At 33.3% G+C, this 17,108-nt stretch overlaps 2 protein-coding genes across 4 annotated transcripts; one reads left to right on the plus strand and one right to left on the minus strand.

Annotated features, from left to right (window-relative positions):
- Positions 1-207: 207 nt before the first annotated feature.
- Positions 208-14,479, plus strand: LOC141711875 (uncharacterized). Of its 3 annotated transcripts, XR_012571470.1 has the most exons (17): positions 210-407; positions 1,360-1,849; positions 2,395-2,486; positions 2,912-3,076; positions 3,159-3,552; positions 6,579-6,697; positions 6,806-6,878; positions 6,955-7,175; positions 7,263-7,307; positions 7,726-7,804; positions 8,002-8,193; positions 10,816-10,965; positions 11,646-11,762; positions 11,862-12,032; positions 13,508-13,567; positions 13,656-14,014; positions 14,299-14,479. XR_012571470.1 is itself a non-coding variant. In XM_074514572.1 (16 exons), exons 1-16 carry the CDS (start codon positions 367-369, stop codon positions 13,761-13,763), a joined length of 2,517 nt encoding a protein of 838 aa, XP_074370673.1. In that variant the 5' UTR covers positions 210-366; the 3' UTR covers positions 13,764-14,479. The 3 variants fall into 3 exon arrangements, 2 of the variants coding, with proteins under 2 accessions (XP_074370674.1, XP_074370673.1); XM_074514572.1 differs by having other exon boundaries at positions 13,656-14,479; XM_074514573.1 differs by lacking the exons at positions 11,646-11,762; positions 11,862-12,032; positions 13,508-13,567; positions 13,656-14,014; positions 14,299-14,479 and adding an exon at positions 10,478-10,586 and having other exon boundaries at positions 208-407; positions 10,816-10,966.
- On the minus strand, positions 13,826-16,490 carry LOC141713944 (protein trichome birefringence-like 9). Its single transcript, XM_074517503.1, has 4 exons — positions 16,015-16,490; positions 14,794-15,183; positions 14,571-14,707; positions 13,826-14,202 (listed from the first exon to the last, which is right to left on the minus strand). The coding sequence occupies exons 1-4, from the start codon at positions 16,473-16,475 to the stop codon at positions 13,826-13,828; spliced, it is 1,365 nt and encodes a 454-aa protein (XP_074373604.1). The 5' UTR covers positions 16,476-16,490.
- Positions 16,491-17,108: the final 618 nt, after the last annotated feature.

The raw sequence follows: 17,108 nt of genomic DNA on the forward strand, positions 1-17,108 counted from the left end.
TATTAAATATAAAAATTTCACTGTATTAAAATATTGATAAATACGAATCCAACGAGATCACTCGTGACTATATTTGATATTATAAATTAGATGTAGATTAGTTAGTATTCAATCGCTTACCGTGAACAGTATCTAAAGCCAAAAGAGGAAGAACAAAATGGTACGGAGCGAGTAGTATATAATTACAAAGATGTGTGAGCCGTTTAAACACGTCCTGTCGATAACTATAAGCCATAAGCTAATATTATCTTCAAATCTTTCCAAAAAAGTATACTCCTACTTGTAATTCTGCAAATCCCACCCCACCAATTCCTACAATTCATTTAAACAGAACTACCTAAAAATTACAATTATTAATCCTCTTCCATGTCGATCAAACTATATAATCAGAGCTTCGTTTATTCCAGGTAAATTTAACTATTGCAATTTCTGTAACTCCAATTATATTTTCACACATCTCAGGGTTCAATTTAGTGTATCAACCTATGGTTGCATAATTTTGAAGCTGTTATTAAATTGAAAAGTTACTTTGAACACTTTCTGTTATTTGATAATTGATGCTGCTACTGTATTTCTCAGACTTGTTTCTGTTAGTATGCTTGTATTTAAGCTTGTATGTATTATAATTCTATAACTATCGTAGTTTAGTTTTTCTATACTTGATTGATATGTTATGGTGTTCAGTATTACACTAAAGACGAGATGCATATTATAATTTTGTAATTATGTCATTGAATAGAAATATAGAATAATCATATTATAATTTCGTAATAATGTCTTTGAATAGAAATATAGAATACTTGCTAAGTCTGATAAGTTCCAGATATAAACAATGGACCTCGAATTCTCAATGTTTAAAACAAGCTAACGCTGAATTGTAGTGCTAGTTCTAAATTAATAATACAAGGGACATGTATGAAGTCTTGCCTAAAGTGTGATGATGCGAATCAAGCCCCCCCCCCCCCAAACCCCAATTTTTATCGCTGACTCGAGTGATTGGGGGTTCAGTGCCTTCATTTAAAAAAATTGCCAGTCTAATTTTTATAGTTGTGAGGGTCAGAAAATATTTAGTCCTATAACATTTGCTAATGATTGGCTTGTAAAATCTAGTCCTAACAGAAAGGAGAGAGTTAGCCAGCCTAAGAACCTTCTGTGACATCATACTTGCTGATATCTTGTGCATGATACTAGACTGTCCATTATGTTTTTTATGGGATCTCTGAAAATGTGCACCTGATATTATATTAAATTACTGCTATACTACGCACTCCTAATGATTTTGTACATAACAAAGGCGTTAAATATATATATATGTATGTATGTATATGGTTCGTTCACCCCATTACTTCTAATTTGTAGCTCTTTAAACCCGTGGAGTTCACAAAAACCAACAAGAACTAATTGTTTCAAGGAAAGAGTACCTGGCTCGGTTCGCGAAGTTCACCATGGCTATTTAAGGAAGAGGTTTCGTATAAAGGTTTCTTTATCAGCGGATGATATATTCAGTCATAAGTGTAAATTGGTGACCTTTAAAAGACACTCTCTAATTTCCCGTAAACCGGCAAGGGTGAGACATATGCTGTACTTCGCTTCAGCTGATGATGGGGTTACTGTTAATGGGAGTTCTCAGCCAAGCACTAGCAGTAATGTTGAAAATTTGACAATGAGGCTTAATCAGTCATCGGGAAGTGAAGATTATAATGCCGGACTTGTCCAAACGCTGCATGATGCTGCAAGGGTATTTGAGTTGGCAATAAAAGAAAAGAGCTCTAAATCAAAAACATCTTGGTTTTCAACTGCCTGGCTTGGGGTAGATAGAAATTCATGGGTGAAGGCACTTTCTTATCAGGTTCATCACTTTTCATGCTTTTCCATATGAATTTACACTGTTGCCGAAGCTTATATGTGATTGTGCTATTTATACAAGAGACACATGATTTATCTACAAGACATTGAGGTCATTTTGTTTTTAGCAGTTGAGATTTCTACATATAAGGTTTTACTACCACAATTATTGCAAATTATCGAAATCACGAGTATGTTTTCCAGGTTTCTTATACTGCTTTCCAAACAGTATATTTGTAGGATTAGTTCTCTATACAATATACAAGCATGTTGATCCTTGTGCCAGCTGTAGTTCTCTGCTGGGCCTTTAATATTGTTTAAATGTAAATGTTTAATCATATTGTTCCACAACTCTTGAGCATAGGGCAACAACTGAATGGAGAAGATTTAAGATGTATATTAGTAACGCATCAAATTACTTAACAGGGATTAGGGTCCATACACACCTTTTTAAAATTATTGATCTGAAAATTTTAAAGATCTATCAATTTTGCTTCTTGTGTATATTTAATATTGATATGGAAGTTGACTAAGCATATTATATTTCAGGCCTCCGTGTATTCCTTACTGCAATCAGGATGTGAGATATCGTCCCGAGGAGATGGAAGAGACAGGGATATTAATGTGTTTGTCCAGAGAAGGTGCTTTTTCTTTTGAAAAATACTTATCTTGCTAGATGATATTAATCAACTTAATGAATTCAAGAGTGATATAAAATCCATTGTAACGGATATGGATCTAGGATGGCTATTATCTGCATTTTGATTGCATAGATAACTTATAAGTATTGATAGTTACTATTAATATTACTTAATTATACTTAGGGATTTGAATAATACTGTGTTTATGAGAGACTAAATCATGTAGTGACAACTAACAAGTAGCAAGTTATAGGGAAAAATCCTAAATTACTGAAATTGCTGCATATGGTTTTACTAATTATTATTGCATAGTGATGTTATTTGATTATTTCCATTTCCTACATTCTAAGAATAGTTACTGATTTTTTTGTCAGTTTTAAACCTAGTATTATATCTTTAATTTTTGACATAATGCATTGAAGCAGTTTATTAAGACAATCTGCTCCTTTGGAGAGCGAAATTAGAGAGAAAATGTTAGCGAAGCAACCCGATGCCTATGACTGGTTTTGGTCTGAACAAGTTCCTGCAGTAGTTACCAGTTTTGTGAATTATTTTGAAAAGGATCAAAGCTTTACTGCCGCTACTACAGTGTAAGTGACTAATTGTGTTTTATGAATCATAATTATGCAAACTAGTGAAGTGGAAAAGTGCTGCAATTTTATACCCTTCCAGGTGGGGCAAAGGGATTTCTCTGGATGCAGGGAATGCAATTGACAAATCTCTTCTTATACTTGCATTAAGTTGCATTGCTGCGATTACAAAGCTTGGACCAGCTAAAGTTTCTTGTGCACAGTTCTTCTCTATTATTCCCGATACAACCGGAAGATTAATGGACATGCTTGTGGAATTTATTCCCATAGGCAAAGCTTATCACACTGTAGAAGACATTGGTTTACGGAGAGAATTTTTGGTCCATTTTGGTCAGCGGGCTGCTTCATCTAGAGTGAAAAATGACGGGAGAACTGAAGAGGTCACATTTTGGGTGAGTCTTCTCCAGAATCAGCTACTGAGAGCTATCGATAGGGAGAGAATATGGTCAAAACTTACAACATCTGAAACTATTGAGGTTAGTAGTTAATTTTATATCGCAGTCTATTTTATGAAGTGGTTGGCACAACGCTTAAGATGTGTGCTTGTGATTAAAGTTTTTTGTCAACCTTATCATTGCATTAACATTTCTGATTTAAACTCCATATATGGTCCTTGTAGAATGCAAGCAGTATGATATGTTGCCTATAGTGTATTAATTTTTGATGAACTCATTGAGGGAACAATATTGGTAGAGCTTTCTTAAGTCCGGAGTTGTCCAAATCCTGCCAACAAAGTCCGTCCTTGCCAATATCTTTTGTCAAGATAAAGCCTATGTTTGATAGCCCAATCTAGTAGCGTTAATTCTGGTTACGCCCATAAAAAAATTGGTCCATCTCTATTCATTTTATATATGTCTTATCCGCATAGCCCTTGATGTGGAACAAAGAATTAAAATATTAGTTTGTATATATTTTATGTTATTAGTTATGATTAGATTTAATGTAATTTGTTTGAATATTATATTATATATAGGAATATTCTAGATTATGATAGAAAATAAGAAAAAAATTGTTTGCTTTATAAGAAGATTGTTACTTGGTGACTACGTTTAGGAATTTTTATAAGCTGATGTAATTTTTTATTATAAGAATAGAGTTGATTATAATTGAAATTGAGAATTGTTTCTCTCTTGTTATGGGTTGCGATATTAACAAACCTCTCTTCTGCGGTTGAAAAATCCTAGGTTAGTGATTCTTGTATATATTTTATGTTATTAGTTATGATTAGATTTAATGTAATTTGTTTGAATATCATATTATCTATATAGGAATATTCTAGATTATGATAGAAAATAAGAAATAATTTGTTTCCTTTATAAGAAGATCGTTACTTTTTGACTAAGTTTAGGAATTTATTCGTGTGTGGCTATATAAGCTGATGTAATCTTTTTTAAAAGAATAGAGTTGATTATAATTGAAAATGAGAATTGTTTCTCTCTTGTTATGGGTTGCGATCTTAACAAACCTCTCTTTTGCGGTTGAGAAATTCTAGGGTTGGTGATTCTTGTTCCGTTGGATCACCTTAGGCGTGAGTTTTTTGCGGTTAACTCACAAATATTCATCTTTTTATATCATTTTTAACCCTTGTCATGCATCAATTGGTATCAAGAGCCATCGTTACTTCACCTAAACATTTTACCAAACACCTTCCCTACAATTTAAGCAGAAAAAGTCACTATATATCCAGCACTGTTCACAAGGAACTGTTCATCCACGTTCACAAGGCACTGTTTTTACTGTTCATCCACTGTTCACTGTTGCCGTTGATCCTGGAAAACCATGGCAAGAACTATAAAGCTTCTTGATGATATGGTAGTAAACTCCAAAAGCATTAATAATGAACTTAAGAATATACTTGTAATGGTTGATGACTTAGTACTTAAATGGGGCGGAGAGAAAGTGTCAAGAGAATCGATTCGATGTCATGAAGAAAGTATTTTAATTGTTGAAGAAAAGCATGTCCTTGAACCTGCTAAAGTTCTGTCGCCTAAAGTTCAATGTATAAACATTGAAAAAGATAGGATTGAAGAAATTGTGACGAATGAGACGAATGAGGCCGACATCATTAAGGTGGAACACATTGATTTTCTTGGAGAAGACAAAATATTAGGAGCTGTTACTATATCAAGATATCATATCCTTTCCATGTTGCTTCCTAAAATTTCGCTTATGGAGTTGGAATTTGAAATCTTCAAGTGCCACGAGACATCATCTCTTTGTTCGAGTTTTTTTAGAGGCGAGGAGAATGATGCGGAACAAAGAATTAAAATATTAGTTTGTATATATTTTATGTTATTAGTTATCACTTATGATTAGATATAATGTAATTTGTTTGAATATTATATTTTTTATATAGGAAGATTCTAGATTATGATAAAAAATAAGAAAGGATTTGTTTCCTTTATTAGAAGATTGTTACTTGGTGACTAAGTTTAGGGATTTATTCGTGTGTGGCTATGTAAGCTGATGTAATCTTTTATTATAAGAATAGAGTTGATTAAAATGAATTGAATTTGCGGATTTTGTGTGTTCCATGCTGCTTCTCTGCAGAGATAGGTCATAGGCCCTTATCCCCCTGTTTGAACCCTTTACCTACCCCTGTCCTGCATCAGCCTTCAAGTCATCTGTTATTTGTCCACTCCTACTTTTTTCATGTCGGAGTTGGTAAACAAGAATAACTCTTCATAATTATATTTGAGATCATGTTATTTGTCCACTCTACCTTTTTTTATGTCAATGTGGGTAAATGAAGATTACTCCTTACAAATATATCTGGGTTTATGTTTGAGAAGTATCCTAGTCGTAGTTCCAAAAGCAGCCTGTAATATATATAACATACATTCATATGCCACTTCATTTGTATTATCCTACTTGCCACGCGGAATGATTAGATACCCATGCAATAGGATTATTAGTTCCTTGACAAGTTCACTTTTATAATCTCACACATATTTAATTTCTAAGTGGGTTCACTGTCAAAAAAGGTATGGAAGGTATTCGTGTAAGTAAAGATTGTAAATCTCTCTGCTACTTAGTTTCTGTTGTGGCTGTACTTTAGGTTGGTCAAGCCTAAATGAAAATTTGTCACCTTTTAAAAGACCACTAGAATCTGAATTGTGCTGACCTCGGACTACAACTTATAATCCGGAGTAAAATAAGTCAAACCTTAGTTAAATAGACATTTACACAATGCTTACGTGAGTCAAGTATCGTCTATAGTCATGATATTCACATTTGTGTTTTTGTAAAAAAGGTGACCACCTTTGAGAAAGGCTAAACCTTTGTGCTTGTAGTTCACCTAACTCTCTTTACGATGTTGTCAGATAAATTTCCGAAGTATTTAATTGTTTGGTGATTGCATGCATTATTGAAAGAACAAGTGGTTCAGGTTGTTTCTGAAGAACCTTATTGAGAAGAAAACACTTAAATTTAAATGGCACTTCATGGATTTAATCAAGCTATGATGTGCATTTTTACCTATAACTTTGCTAAAATGCTGTAGGTATTAGATAGAGATTTAGCTGTATTTGGATTCTTCATTGCCTTGGGAAGAAGCACACAGTCCTTTCTCTACGCCAGTGGCTTTGAGGTGGTAGATGAGCCAATTGAAGGATTCATTAGGTACCATTTGTAGTTTACTATTTTATAGTACAGGATTTCTTTATTCTTTATGTCTCTTCACATTCCTAATTATAATTTTCTATTGTTATGTTTCTTTCTTTAAATCAGACACCTAATAGGAGGCAGTGTGTTATATTATCCCCAGCTCTCATCAATTAGTTCTTATCAACTGTACGTGGAGGTTAGCATATATAGATGCACATATAATCGATAGCGTACTTTTATGACATTGGCGTTATTAAGTCATTTTATGATAGGTTGTATGTGAAGAACTAGATTGGATTCCATTCTATCCGGTCAGTAATGAAGCCTCTAGAGGTTCCCATGGCCACAAAAGCAAACGAGAAGGGCCTCCAAATGCTGAAGCTATTCCCCTGGTGTTAGAAGTTTGTTTGCATTGGATACAGAGCTTCATTAAATACAGTACTTGGCTGGAGAACCCCTCTAATGTTAAAGCGGCGGCATTTCTTTCTAGAGGGTATTTTAATTAATTTTGCATAATGTTTGAAACAAAATCTGTTCTCCTACAATTGTCCAACCATTTTTCGTATTTTTAACTTTTCAGGCACAAAATGTTGAGGGGTTGTATGAAAGAACTAGGGATACAAAAGTGAGTAGAACGTTTCCGTTATTGATTTGTACTTTACGTATCTTTCTCCATCTCATGTGTCACAATATATAAGCAACACCAATGTATTTATAATCAGTGGGCAAGGTAAACAAGTACAGTCCTTTTAACTGGTTATGGTATTCTCTAGGTTTTGTTTCCTCTATGGATTAAAAGCCCAAGTAAGAAACATTGACATGTTAATGATATTTTGTAGGGTTATTGACTTTATAATCCACAATTTATGTTTTGGAGGACTACTAGAATATGCTTAATAAGGCTCAACATGTTTTGTCTCTACAGATCTTAAACATCTGCAATTTTAAGATATTGAAGATTCAATTGAAGCGAGTCAGACTGTTTGAACTTGATTGTATAAATTATTTTATTGTAATAACTTGCTTGCAAAAATTTGGTGCAGGGAGGAAATGATAGAAAGTGCTGTAAAGAAATCAGTTACACGCATTAGATCTGGGAGAGAGTTAGATTCTTTTGACAAGGTAGACAATCCGATAATTATTTCTATAGGCGATTATATTATTTTATATAAGGATATAAGGTCATATATTACTTATAAAATGTTTTCACTTTCTATCCTTGGTTTATACGATCCAAATAAAATATTATTTTCTTGCATTAAAAGAATTTAGAGTTTCTGACTGTGACTCATTACGATGAATTCGTATATTAACTGTAGGCATTAGAGAGTGTTGAAGATGCTATGATACGGTTGGAAGAATTGCTCCAGGAGTTGCATGTTTCAGGCGACAGTTCGAGAAAAGAGCATTTGAAAGCTGCTTGTTCTGACCTGGAAAGGATGAGAAAACTCAAAAAAGAGGCTGAGTTTCTCGAGGCATCATTTAGAGCAAAGGCAGCTTCCCTTCAAGAGGTATGGTTTTGCATTTTTTCATTAGGATTTTCTGAAATTCTTTCATATAATCTTCAGTGCGCTGTATACTCCCATATTTGTTATGAACTTGTGATGTCTCTGTAGTTATATTCTTCACAATTTGGATTGCTTTCTATCTAATACTCTTGTTCAGAAAATGGAGTCAATTGGATATTTTGAAACCTATAAGTTCTCTTTTAATTATTTTATCTTTGTGAAGATAAATGAGCTAACCGTCAAGTAATAATAAGACTAAAAATTAAGCTTGCTAGTTACGATGTCCTATGATTGATATAGGCGAAACTTTGGTTGAGAACAATTTGTTCTTTTTCAGCCACCAATTTTGGAAAAAAAGGTGGAAACTAATTTTGGTTTGCAAGGTTCTACTAATATCAACCAGAAGCAAAAACTATGACAATAAGAGAGACTTGCAATCATTAATTAAAATCGTAATCATTTCATTTTTATATATACAACTAGTAAATAAATGTATATATCGATAGAAATAGAAAATACATGTATATAATGATACAAAATATTTTATTTTGATACATATTGCTATGAATTTTAATAATGTACATTTTGATTTGCATTTGTAATTATTTAAATTCTTAATATACTATTCAAAAATATATTGTTATTTTTTTCAAATCTAGTATAAGCCTATAAGGTGTTCAAATTTTAATTTTCACCTTTTTGGAAATGCAATATGTTTGTTGTTAATAGAAAATTCTAATTCAAATAACCATTTTTTTGTTATGATTAGTTTACCATAATTTATGAAATGATTATCTTTTAGTTTGAATACTATTACTCTTTTTATATTATTTGGTGATGTGATAATCAATATTATTAACATATATTAAGAATTAAATAAATTTCTTGAATTAATATTCTTATTATTAATATTATCGAAATTCCGCATTTCAAAATATATACAATTATATTTTTTCTCTAAAAAAAGCATTTCATTATTTATATCAAAAATATGTAAATTTTAAACTGAAATAGAAGTTTCTAAATTTTTTCAATCAATACTTTACTAAATGGAAATTAATAAAATTTATTTTAATTTACAAATTTGTTGATCCAAAATACGAAAGTGATTATGCACCAAAAAGTTTGGTTGTCAAATTAGTAGTTGCAGAACCGTAAAGGAGTACATGTATGTGTCGTTTAATTTTTTGTTTTGTGAAAGGGGTGTGTTTTTTAACTCAAACCAGGCCTAATGCTTAAGATGAGGTTAATCTGATGTCCAGTTTTATGTGACAATAATAACCAAAACAATTATAACTATAAATAAGGCGTATAGAGAGACTTGGATTTTAAGTCAATGTGTTGGATTTTAATTATTACACTAGTACATGCTTATACATTTTCAAGGAGAGACTTGCAACCATTGACATCCTCTTTCGCAATCTCCAAATCATCAATGTATTTCAATATATACTAAATAAAATATTAATTTGAGAAGAAACAATTTTGTTTGCTATTAACTTGTACATCTGATCATATCCAAAAAGTGTTCTCATTAGTTATATATACGGAACTATGACATTTGATTCTTACACAATACATGGCTGGCTTTGTCAACTTGGTGCATATTTCTTGAATCAGCTTTGCTTGATTAATCTTTAATTTTTCAAACTCATGATGCAATTGTTAATGTTCTGTAATAATTCATATCTATCAATGCCTTCAAATTTTTTAAAATCACGTGGCTATGATTGTTTAAGGATACCGCAATAACATGAAGTAATTTATTAAGTTCGAATTTTGAACAAAGGATCTTATGAGAATACATATTATTCGTTCTCTAATGAGTTCTGATGGCGAGATAGGAATTCGGTAGAAAGAAAATAGGTAAATCAGAAAGTACCAGAATATTTAAGCTCACCACTTCATGTAGGACAAAGTTCGAAGAAGATTAAGCAAAATTTGAAGGATCAGTAAAAATCCTAGATAGAAGGAAACAAATACTTTTATTATCCTAAAACTATAATTTAGAATTTTTCTAATAATTCTCTTACTAAATATAACTAATAGACTTAATTAGTTACAATTAATTTATTCTCGAACAATAACTATAATAATATATAATATACAAATCAAATTATCAAGTCTTTTGTCTACATCAATAACTTTAGGGTAACCCGGTTTATAACCTTAAGTTTTTTTTTTCATTCATTCATTATACTGTGCATTTTATTTGCCTCACTTGTGCCTGGAACTGACAATCTTCATTGATTTTAACTTCTAAGTTCTAACACAAAAATAACAACAGATACAAAATAAAGATACAAGACAACGAATGATTCATGGCAGAATTTGGTTGCGACTGATATAGTGAAGGGATTATAGCCAAGTGAAACTTTAGTTACAGAGTAACATAGGTGAGTTATGATGAGTTTCCCTATGCTTATTCAGCAGCAGACTTTTGGCATGGCTCATGTTTCCACATCCTTGGCCCTTTCGTTACTAGAAAATAGATCTATGTTTTTGTTAAGAATGTCTCTCTTGCTAGTTTTTCAATATGTATATTCTTAGAATCAACATCTTGTGAGGAGTTCATATTTATATGCTATCTGAAGTTATAGTTTTACATGATAATCTTGAATGCAGGTGGATGATCTGTATTATGAAGATACTTTCAGCATGGCTGTCTCAGAGTCAAAGTCAAACGAGATTCAGCGTTTTGAGCTTTTGAGAAATGAGCTTATGGAACTTGAGGAAAGAGTTCAAAAAAGTGCTGATCAATCTCAAAATGAAGAGGTATCTCTTAGTGTTTCTATCAGTATAATGAACAAATAATACTTTTACTAGACTGTGGGGTCAATGTGCTTAATGGAATTTTTTTGTAAATTCTACTTTTCCCATTGAGTTCTAGTGTATCCCCCTAGTGTGGCGTAAAAGTCACTTGAAAAATATAGATAGGAAGAGATCAACAATAATTACAGGATAAACTGTGACAAGAAGACCAGCATCTAGTACGTTCCTCAGTCTGACGCTCTTTTTTCAGCACCATATAAATGCAGCACTCTAGATGGACATCATTGATATGTATTAGCTGAAGAGATAGATGAAAATTTTGATATTGTTAATGCATAAAAGTGGTATTTAATCTCTACTGTATGTAACATAGAGAATCTTAAATTTACTGCGAAAGTGAACATCTTTGAGCTCATTTCCAAATGCTTGTTTTTTTTGGGTTTTTTTCCGAGTTTGATTGTTATTAGTGTTAGTGAGGTAGGTATCGATTTTTTACATATAAACCAGATAAGAACATAGATGAACAATTTTCAACTGGATTTGGTATCTTGCAATTTCTTTTGTTAAATTGCATATTTTAAGTCATCAGTGTGACATATTGGAACTTGCAAGTGACTGTTATCTATCAGCTGGTGCTTAGGTATGCGATGCAATTAGATTAACTGTGTTTCCCCCCACTACAGGAAGAACCTACATTGACAGGTGAAACTGCTGGTTACACTGAAGGTGCTGGATTGATTAAGGCTGAAAAAGAAAATATTATTGAGAAGTCACTGGATAAATTAAAAGAAACAAGTACAGTATGTATTCTGTTCTCTCGTTATTAATTGTTCTGGTTTGGATGTTATAACATGCTATAGGTTTCCATATACTGACAGATGTTTCTAATAAACGAGTAGGATGTGCTGCAAGGTACTCAGCTTCTAGCTATTGATGTTGCTGCTGCTTCAGGATTGCTTAGAAGAGTCATCATAGGAGATGAATTGACAGAGAAAGAAAAGCAAGCACTGCGAAGAACTTTGACGGACCTAGCATCAGTAGTTCCAATAGGTTTTCTGATGCTACTTCCTGTAAGTAGTTGTATAATCACTCGCACTGCACAGTTACTTTCTGCATTTGTTTTATTGGAATTGATTATTATAATCAGTGGGCATTGGATGACCAAAAAAAAAATATATTATATTTTCATGCTGTAGTTAAAAGGAACCTATGCCATTATAATATTAATTATAAGTTTTAAATGTGTCATGGTAGATCATGCAGATTTATAACTAAAAGTCTAAGTGTATGGTGTATCTTCACATTCGTAATAAAAAAATGATATAAAAGATAAACTAGGATAGTTATTGAATGTGTCACGTAACTCTTGTCCATGGCAAGACCTGCATTGATCTTAAAACAGTTTCAAGTGACTCACTAAAATCACCCAGTGATACATTTTGTCAGTTTCAACATTGAAAGTGAAGGTAAAGTAATAAGTGGCAATCACAACTTCTTTATATGTTATGGGGAGCAGATGTGAAGAATTCTTATACATGTTATTAATCTAGTTAATATATATATTTAGTGTAGAGGGAAATAATATTTGAGAACAAGGATCCTGAGGTTAACCATGGGATATTTCTCCTGAGATCATAAGAAAAGCATGTAAAAAATTCGATCTACACATTTATTGTTAAATATTTACTTACCATCTTTTTGTTATGTTTTAAGGAAAGTGAATAACTAGGTACCTAATTATATATATACATATATCACTATCTCAGGAAACTCTCCTGAGTTCTACCTCAGGATCCTTTTTCTCATATTATATTTATCTAAATGTTTTATATGTGAGGTTGGCTGGCTGGGAGTTTATCAAATTAGTTTATATTTAATAAAGCCCAAAATTTATGGAAACCGTTGTGGTAGTGGGTTTGCTGCGGTTAATCCACCCAAGTTTATCTTTCTTCTCATTTTTATTTAGTAAAATGTTGTTGACAAATTTTTCCTGCATCAATGTGACTATAAATATGGTTGAAACAACTGCTAATTAATTCGGTTTAAAAATTAGTTCCTATCTCTCTTTAGTGTGGTATCTAAGCAACGTAATCATATCATAATGTTGCATCTAATCCAGTGTTCATGAATGAACCAAACATGCTGAAGTCGATCATTAATACGTTTTTCAAGATGGTATCATTCCCAGCAATATGTGTATGTGAGTGTGTGCGCACACACTCCATCTCGAGGGATTAGAATTATTCCAGTTGTTAGTTAGCTGGTGACTAACACTTAAATTTATCAATCTATATCCGAGTACGATATAACAGAGATCGAGATCCTGTGGATTGTAGTTCATAGATGGAATAATAAGAACATCATTCTGAACAAGTCATTACAAGTAATTTGGATAAGAACATTATTCTGAACAAGTCATTACAAGTAATTCGGCTGCAATTTAGAGCATTAAAATAAAAACAAATTGTACCTTTATGTGCTGATTCTTTTCAGGTTCAGACTAATTATGTTTGCAACTGAGTCATGCTAATTACATACCTTGTAGGTTACTGCAGTTGGGCATGCCGCAATGTTAGCTGCAATACAGAGATATGTACCAGGATTGGTGGGTCATAACTGTTTATGAAGTTCCAGTCTGATTGTGAGGATTCAATAGAGCATATCACTTTCTAACTATTTTTGTGTATTGGCAGATTCCGTCCACATATGGAGCAGAGAGGTTGGATCTCCTGAGGCAGCTTGAGAAAGTGAAGGAAATGGAAACCACTGAGGTGAAACCCGCTGAGAATGAAAATGAATAGTTAAGGGACAATATACACTTACTTTACTCATTAATGAAGTTCCTCGAGGAAGGGTACCTTGTTCATATAATTAAGTTTCTGAAGTCTTTTGACAAAAGGTGAGCGTAGAGAAGTTCATTCCAAGTGTCTGGCACTCCAGGTAAGCACCAATGGCTGCAGTCTTGTGGTGCTTCAACAGGAGTCCCTGGCTCACGATGGTTTGAAGGGTGACCGTCTTTCCTAAACTCTGACATAAATGTGATGTTCAAAAAGTATGCTTTTCTTCTGGCACTTCTTATCTCTCTGATTATCTTGGAAATAAAAAAGTTATTCTGTGGCTCCTGATCCAGTCTTGTGTGGTTTGTTTCTGGCGAGATATTAGTATCACAGTGACCACCATCTTTCCATGTTCCTTCCCTGCATCCCAAAAACAAGCAACTCCTAATATTAACCATCCAATCTGATCATCATGACAAAAAAATTATGTTGTCCTTCAGCATTTGACACCAACAGATCAATTATACAGCTTCTCATTCTATTGACAATATTTTTGCAGTATTCAATTCGTCACCAAGGTTCAGGACAGCTTGAGAGTGACCAATCAATTTTAATTACGTGTCCTAGATCCACGTCACCTGACAATGTATGCTTTGTGATACAGTGTATATGTAATTATACTTGTATTCTGTATTTGTTCTTGTTTTCATAAATAAGGTGCCTTTTAGTGTTGTACACTATGTTAAATCTATTAAAAAGCTACTTTGTGGAATGCTACATGAGTTTGTTTCCTGGTGCAGCACACGTACCTGTAATGCACAGGTGAGTAACTTCGGAAAAAGACTAGACTCTTTCTTTGGTCTAAATTCTGAATCACCCATGACTTCCATGTTACTAGAGACCTCTGAAATGCTTCTTTAACATTCATTGTCAAGTTAATAACCTCTTCTTCCTGAAAATAAAATCCCCTGAAAAATGTTGGCATTTATTAGTAGATTTAAATGCAGGTATGATAGCTTAAATCCTGGAAACTAGAAAGTATGAAAGTTCTTACATCTTAATAGTTTTGTCTGTATTCCACCAGTGTCCAGAATTGAAGACAAGCACATCAGCACTAACCCATTCTGAGCTATACCAGTGCAGCTTGTCAACCCTAATGATCCCTCGGACATCCTTAGGTGCATTTTTAGGCAATCTGGCAATAGTTACCAGGTAAGGCTCCCGGTAGTACTCTACGGTGAAGTTGTAATCTTGAAAACGAACCGAAAGATGACCCTTGTGTTTTGTTATGGGGTTTCCGTTTTCTTCGTATACTGTGGACTTGTCTGAAACTCCTTGGGCTATCATGCATATCAGAGATTCCCATTGGTTTCTCCCAATTGAGTCTCCAGCAAAAACGATACGTTTGTTTCGGCTTTTTTCTAGAAATTTTGTTGCATTGAATCTGAAGTAGAAACAATAATAGAAATTGAACTCAAGGGTACACATTCCATATCTCTTTGTTGTGTTGACTGTTGAGTACATTGCAGTTGGTTATATTGAGAATTTAAGTTACAAGTGGAATATTGACATGATTTATTTGGTTGGCAATTAATTATTAATGATATCTTTAAGTGATTATCTATTAGCTTTTAGAAGTATCATCACACAAATGTACTGATAAAGTTGAGGGGCGTTATCTTTGGTTTGATTTAAGTATGTAGTACACAAGTTTTACCCTGATAAATAAAAGAGACATCCCCAGTAAAGTTCAAGTTCACGTTTCAGTTGTAGGTATGTTTGTTCTGTTTAAAGGATCTAGAATAGACACATTTCTCTTATAAATTCACGGTTCAGTTTAAATCTCTAGTTGGCTTTAAACTTGGTTCTTGTTTTAATATTTATGTAGCATTTAAGTGCAGCGAGTAGTTAAATGTTTTAAGTGCCAAAGTTGCAAGAATGCAGGAGCCATTCGAAATTGACCCACTGTTCCTACTTCTGAGTGACAATTGGTTGTCCGCTTACCATAGTATTCTTTTTCAGTTCTCGGTGATAACTAATTGGCCACACCCCTGGTGGATGTGAAAAATATCGCATCTGGAAAAAGAGACTTACACTCCCAGACCCGCTTGTATGTTTAGAAGGGTATGCTTTGAGTTGATAATTACATGCTATGGTATGTTTTGTTTCATAGGTTCTATAGGTGGCTAATATCTTTTACAGTAATGCACCTAATGGATAAACTAAAGGGGTGTTCGCTAGTTCGTTTCATTACTAACTATATGTAACAGCATACCTTGGAAGATCGCATTCTCGCGGCTGCCACCTCCACTTGAGATAGTCAAGGTCCTGTCGACCATTCTGCTGGCATCTGAAACCAGGGTCAAGAAAAGGACACTCCTCTGTATACAGTTGGCGAGGATCATAACTTTCATCCCAAATCCATTCACCGTTGGTGTAATCACAAACTTTCAACTTATCATTAGCAGTACCATTGATTTTAGCATCAGTTTGGTTTTGTTTTTTAGGTAAGATCTGAGACCAGAAATCTCTTTCACCAAGAAGAGAATACTGAGGTTGTTTTCGTTGCTGCAATGGCGGGGTGACTGCAACAATGTTGTATAATACAATGGAAAATAAAAACAGGAAAAGAAAGAGTAGAGGACAGGTAATTATCAACTGTTTTTTGTTCAAGATTAATGATTGGAAAGAAAGCAAATTGTGTGCTTGCTTTTGCGGTTGATGAAGAAGATCCATAGAAAGTGGATTTTCTTTACTTTTAACTTCAATAGAATTTTAACTAGCTTCAAGTCTTTAATACTCGGGTCTGCCGCTCAGAAATGTAGTCGTTATTTTAATCTTGAACCAGCGGGTAGGCTATAAGTATATATATTCTACTATTCGCTTATTGGCTAGCGTGAATATATTTTGTTGTTAGTGAACAGTTTAGGGGGTGTTTAATTAATTCTAATCGAGGACAGGCACGCTATGCTGTTGTTTACGCCACGTTCATGCATGATATTCACAATTTTTAAACCCGATTTCTTGGTTAACGTTGTATTTTGTATTTGGGGTGTGCCAGTCAATTATTATCTTCATTTAGTTACCTCTTATTGTAATGGTTTCGATGTAGATCTCATTAAATAATTACACAATAAGATTGTGTAATTATTAGTTCTCATTTTTTTACCTTTTTTTAAAATGTTTCAACCAAGAAGAAATATGTGTAAGCCAAGAAACTGGAGTAAAAATTAATCAACCAAAACGAGAACTAATATAAGGAGGAGCCGTTAAACATTGAAGTGTTTTTTATTAAACGATCTGCTAATATGGCTGCTTCCTGTTTAGCGAGAGAGTCATATTCTTTTCCGGGTAGAGTTTTTAATAGGA

Source organism: Apium graveolens, chromosome 3, assembly GCF_009905375.1.
Source record: "Apium graveolens cultivar Ventura chromosome 3, ASM990537v1, whole genome shotgun sequence".
NCBI lineage: Eukaryota > Viridiplantae > Streptophyta > Magnoliopsida > Apiales > Apiaceae > Apium > Apium graveolens.

What these genes read in the sequence shown, in the direction of transcription:
- LOC141711875 (XM_074514572.1), top strand. Translation starts at nt 367, where the DNA reads ATGTCGATCAAACTATATAATCAGAGCTTCGTTTATTCCAG. An exon ending in CTTATCAACTGTACGTGGAG is followed by an intron (nt 6,879 to 6,954) that starts GTTAGCATATAT and finishes ATTTTATGATAG; the next exon opens with GTTGTATGTGAAGAACTAGA. An exon ending in ATCAATCTCAAAATGAAGAG is followed by an intron (nt 10,966 to 11,645) that starts GTATCTCTTAGT and finishes CCCCCACTACAG; the next exon opens with GAAGAACCTACATTGACAGG.
- LOC141713944 (XM_074517503.1), bottom strand. Translation starts at nt 16,475, where the DNA reads ATGGATCTTCTTCATCAACCGCAAAAGCAAGCACACAATTTGCTTTCT. An exon ending in ACAGACAAAACTATTAAGAT is followed by an intron (nt 14,708 to 14,793) that starts GTAAGAACTTTC and finishes AACATTTTTCAG; the next exon opens with GGGATTTTATTTTCAGGAAG. An exon ending in GAGTCTAGTCTTTTTCCGAA is followed by an intron (nt 14,203 to 14,570) that starts GTTACTCACCTG and finishes CATGATGATCAG; the next exon opens with ATTGGATGGTTAATATTAGG.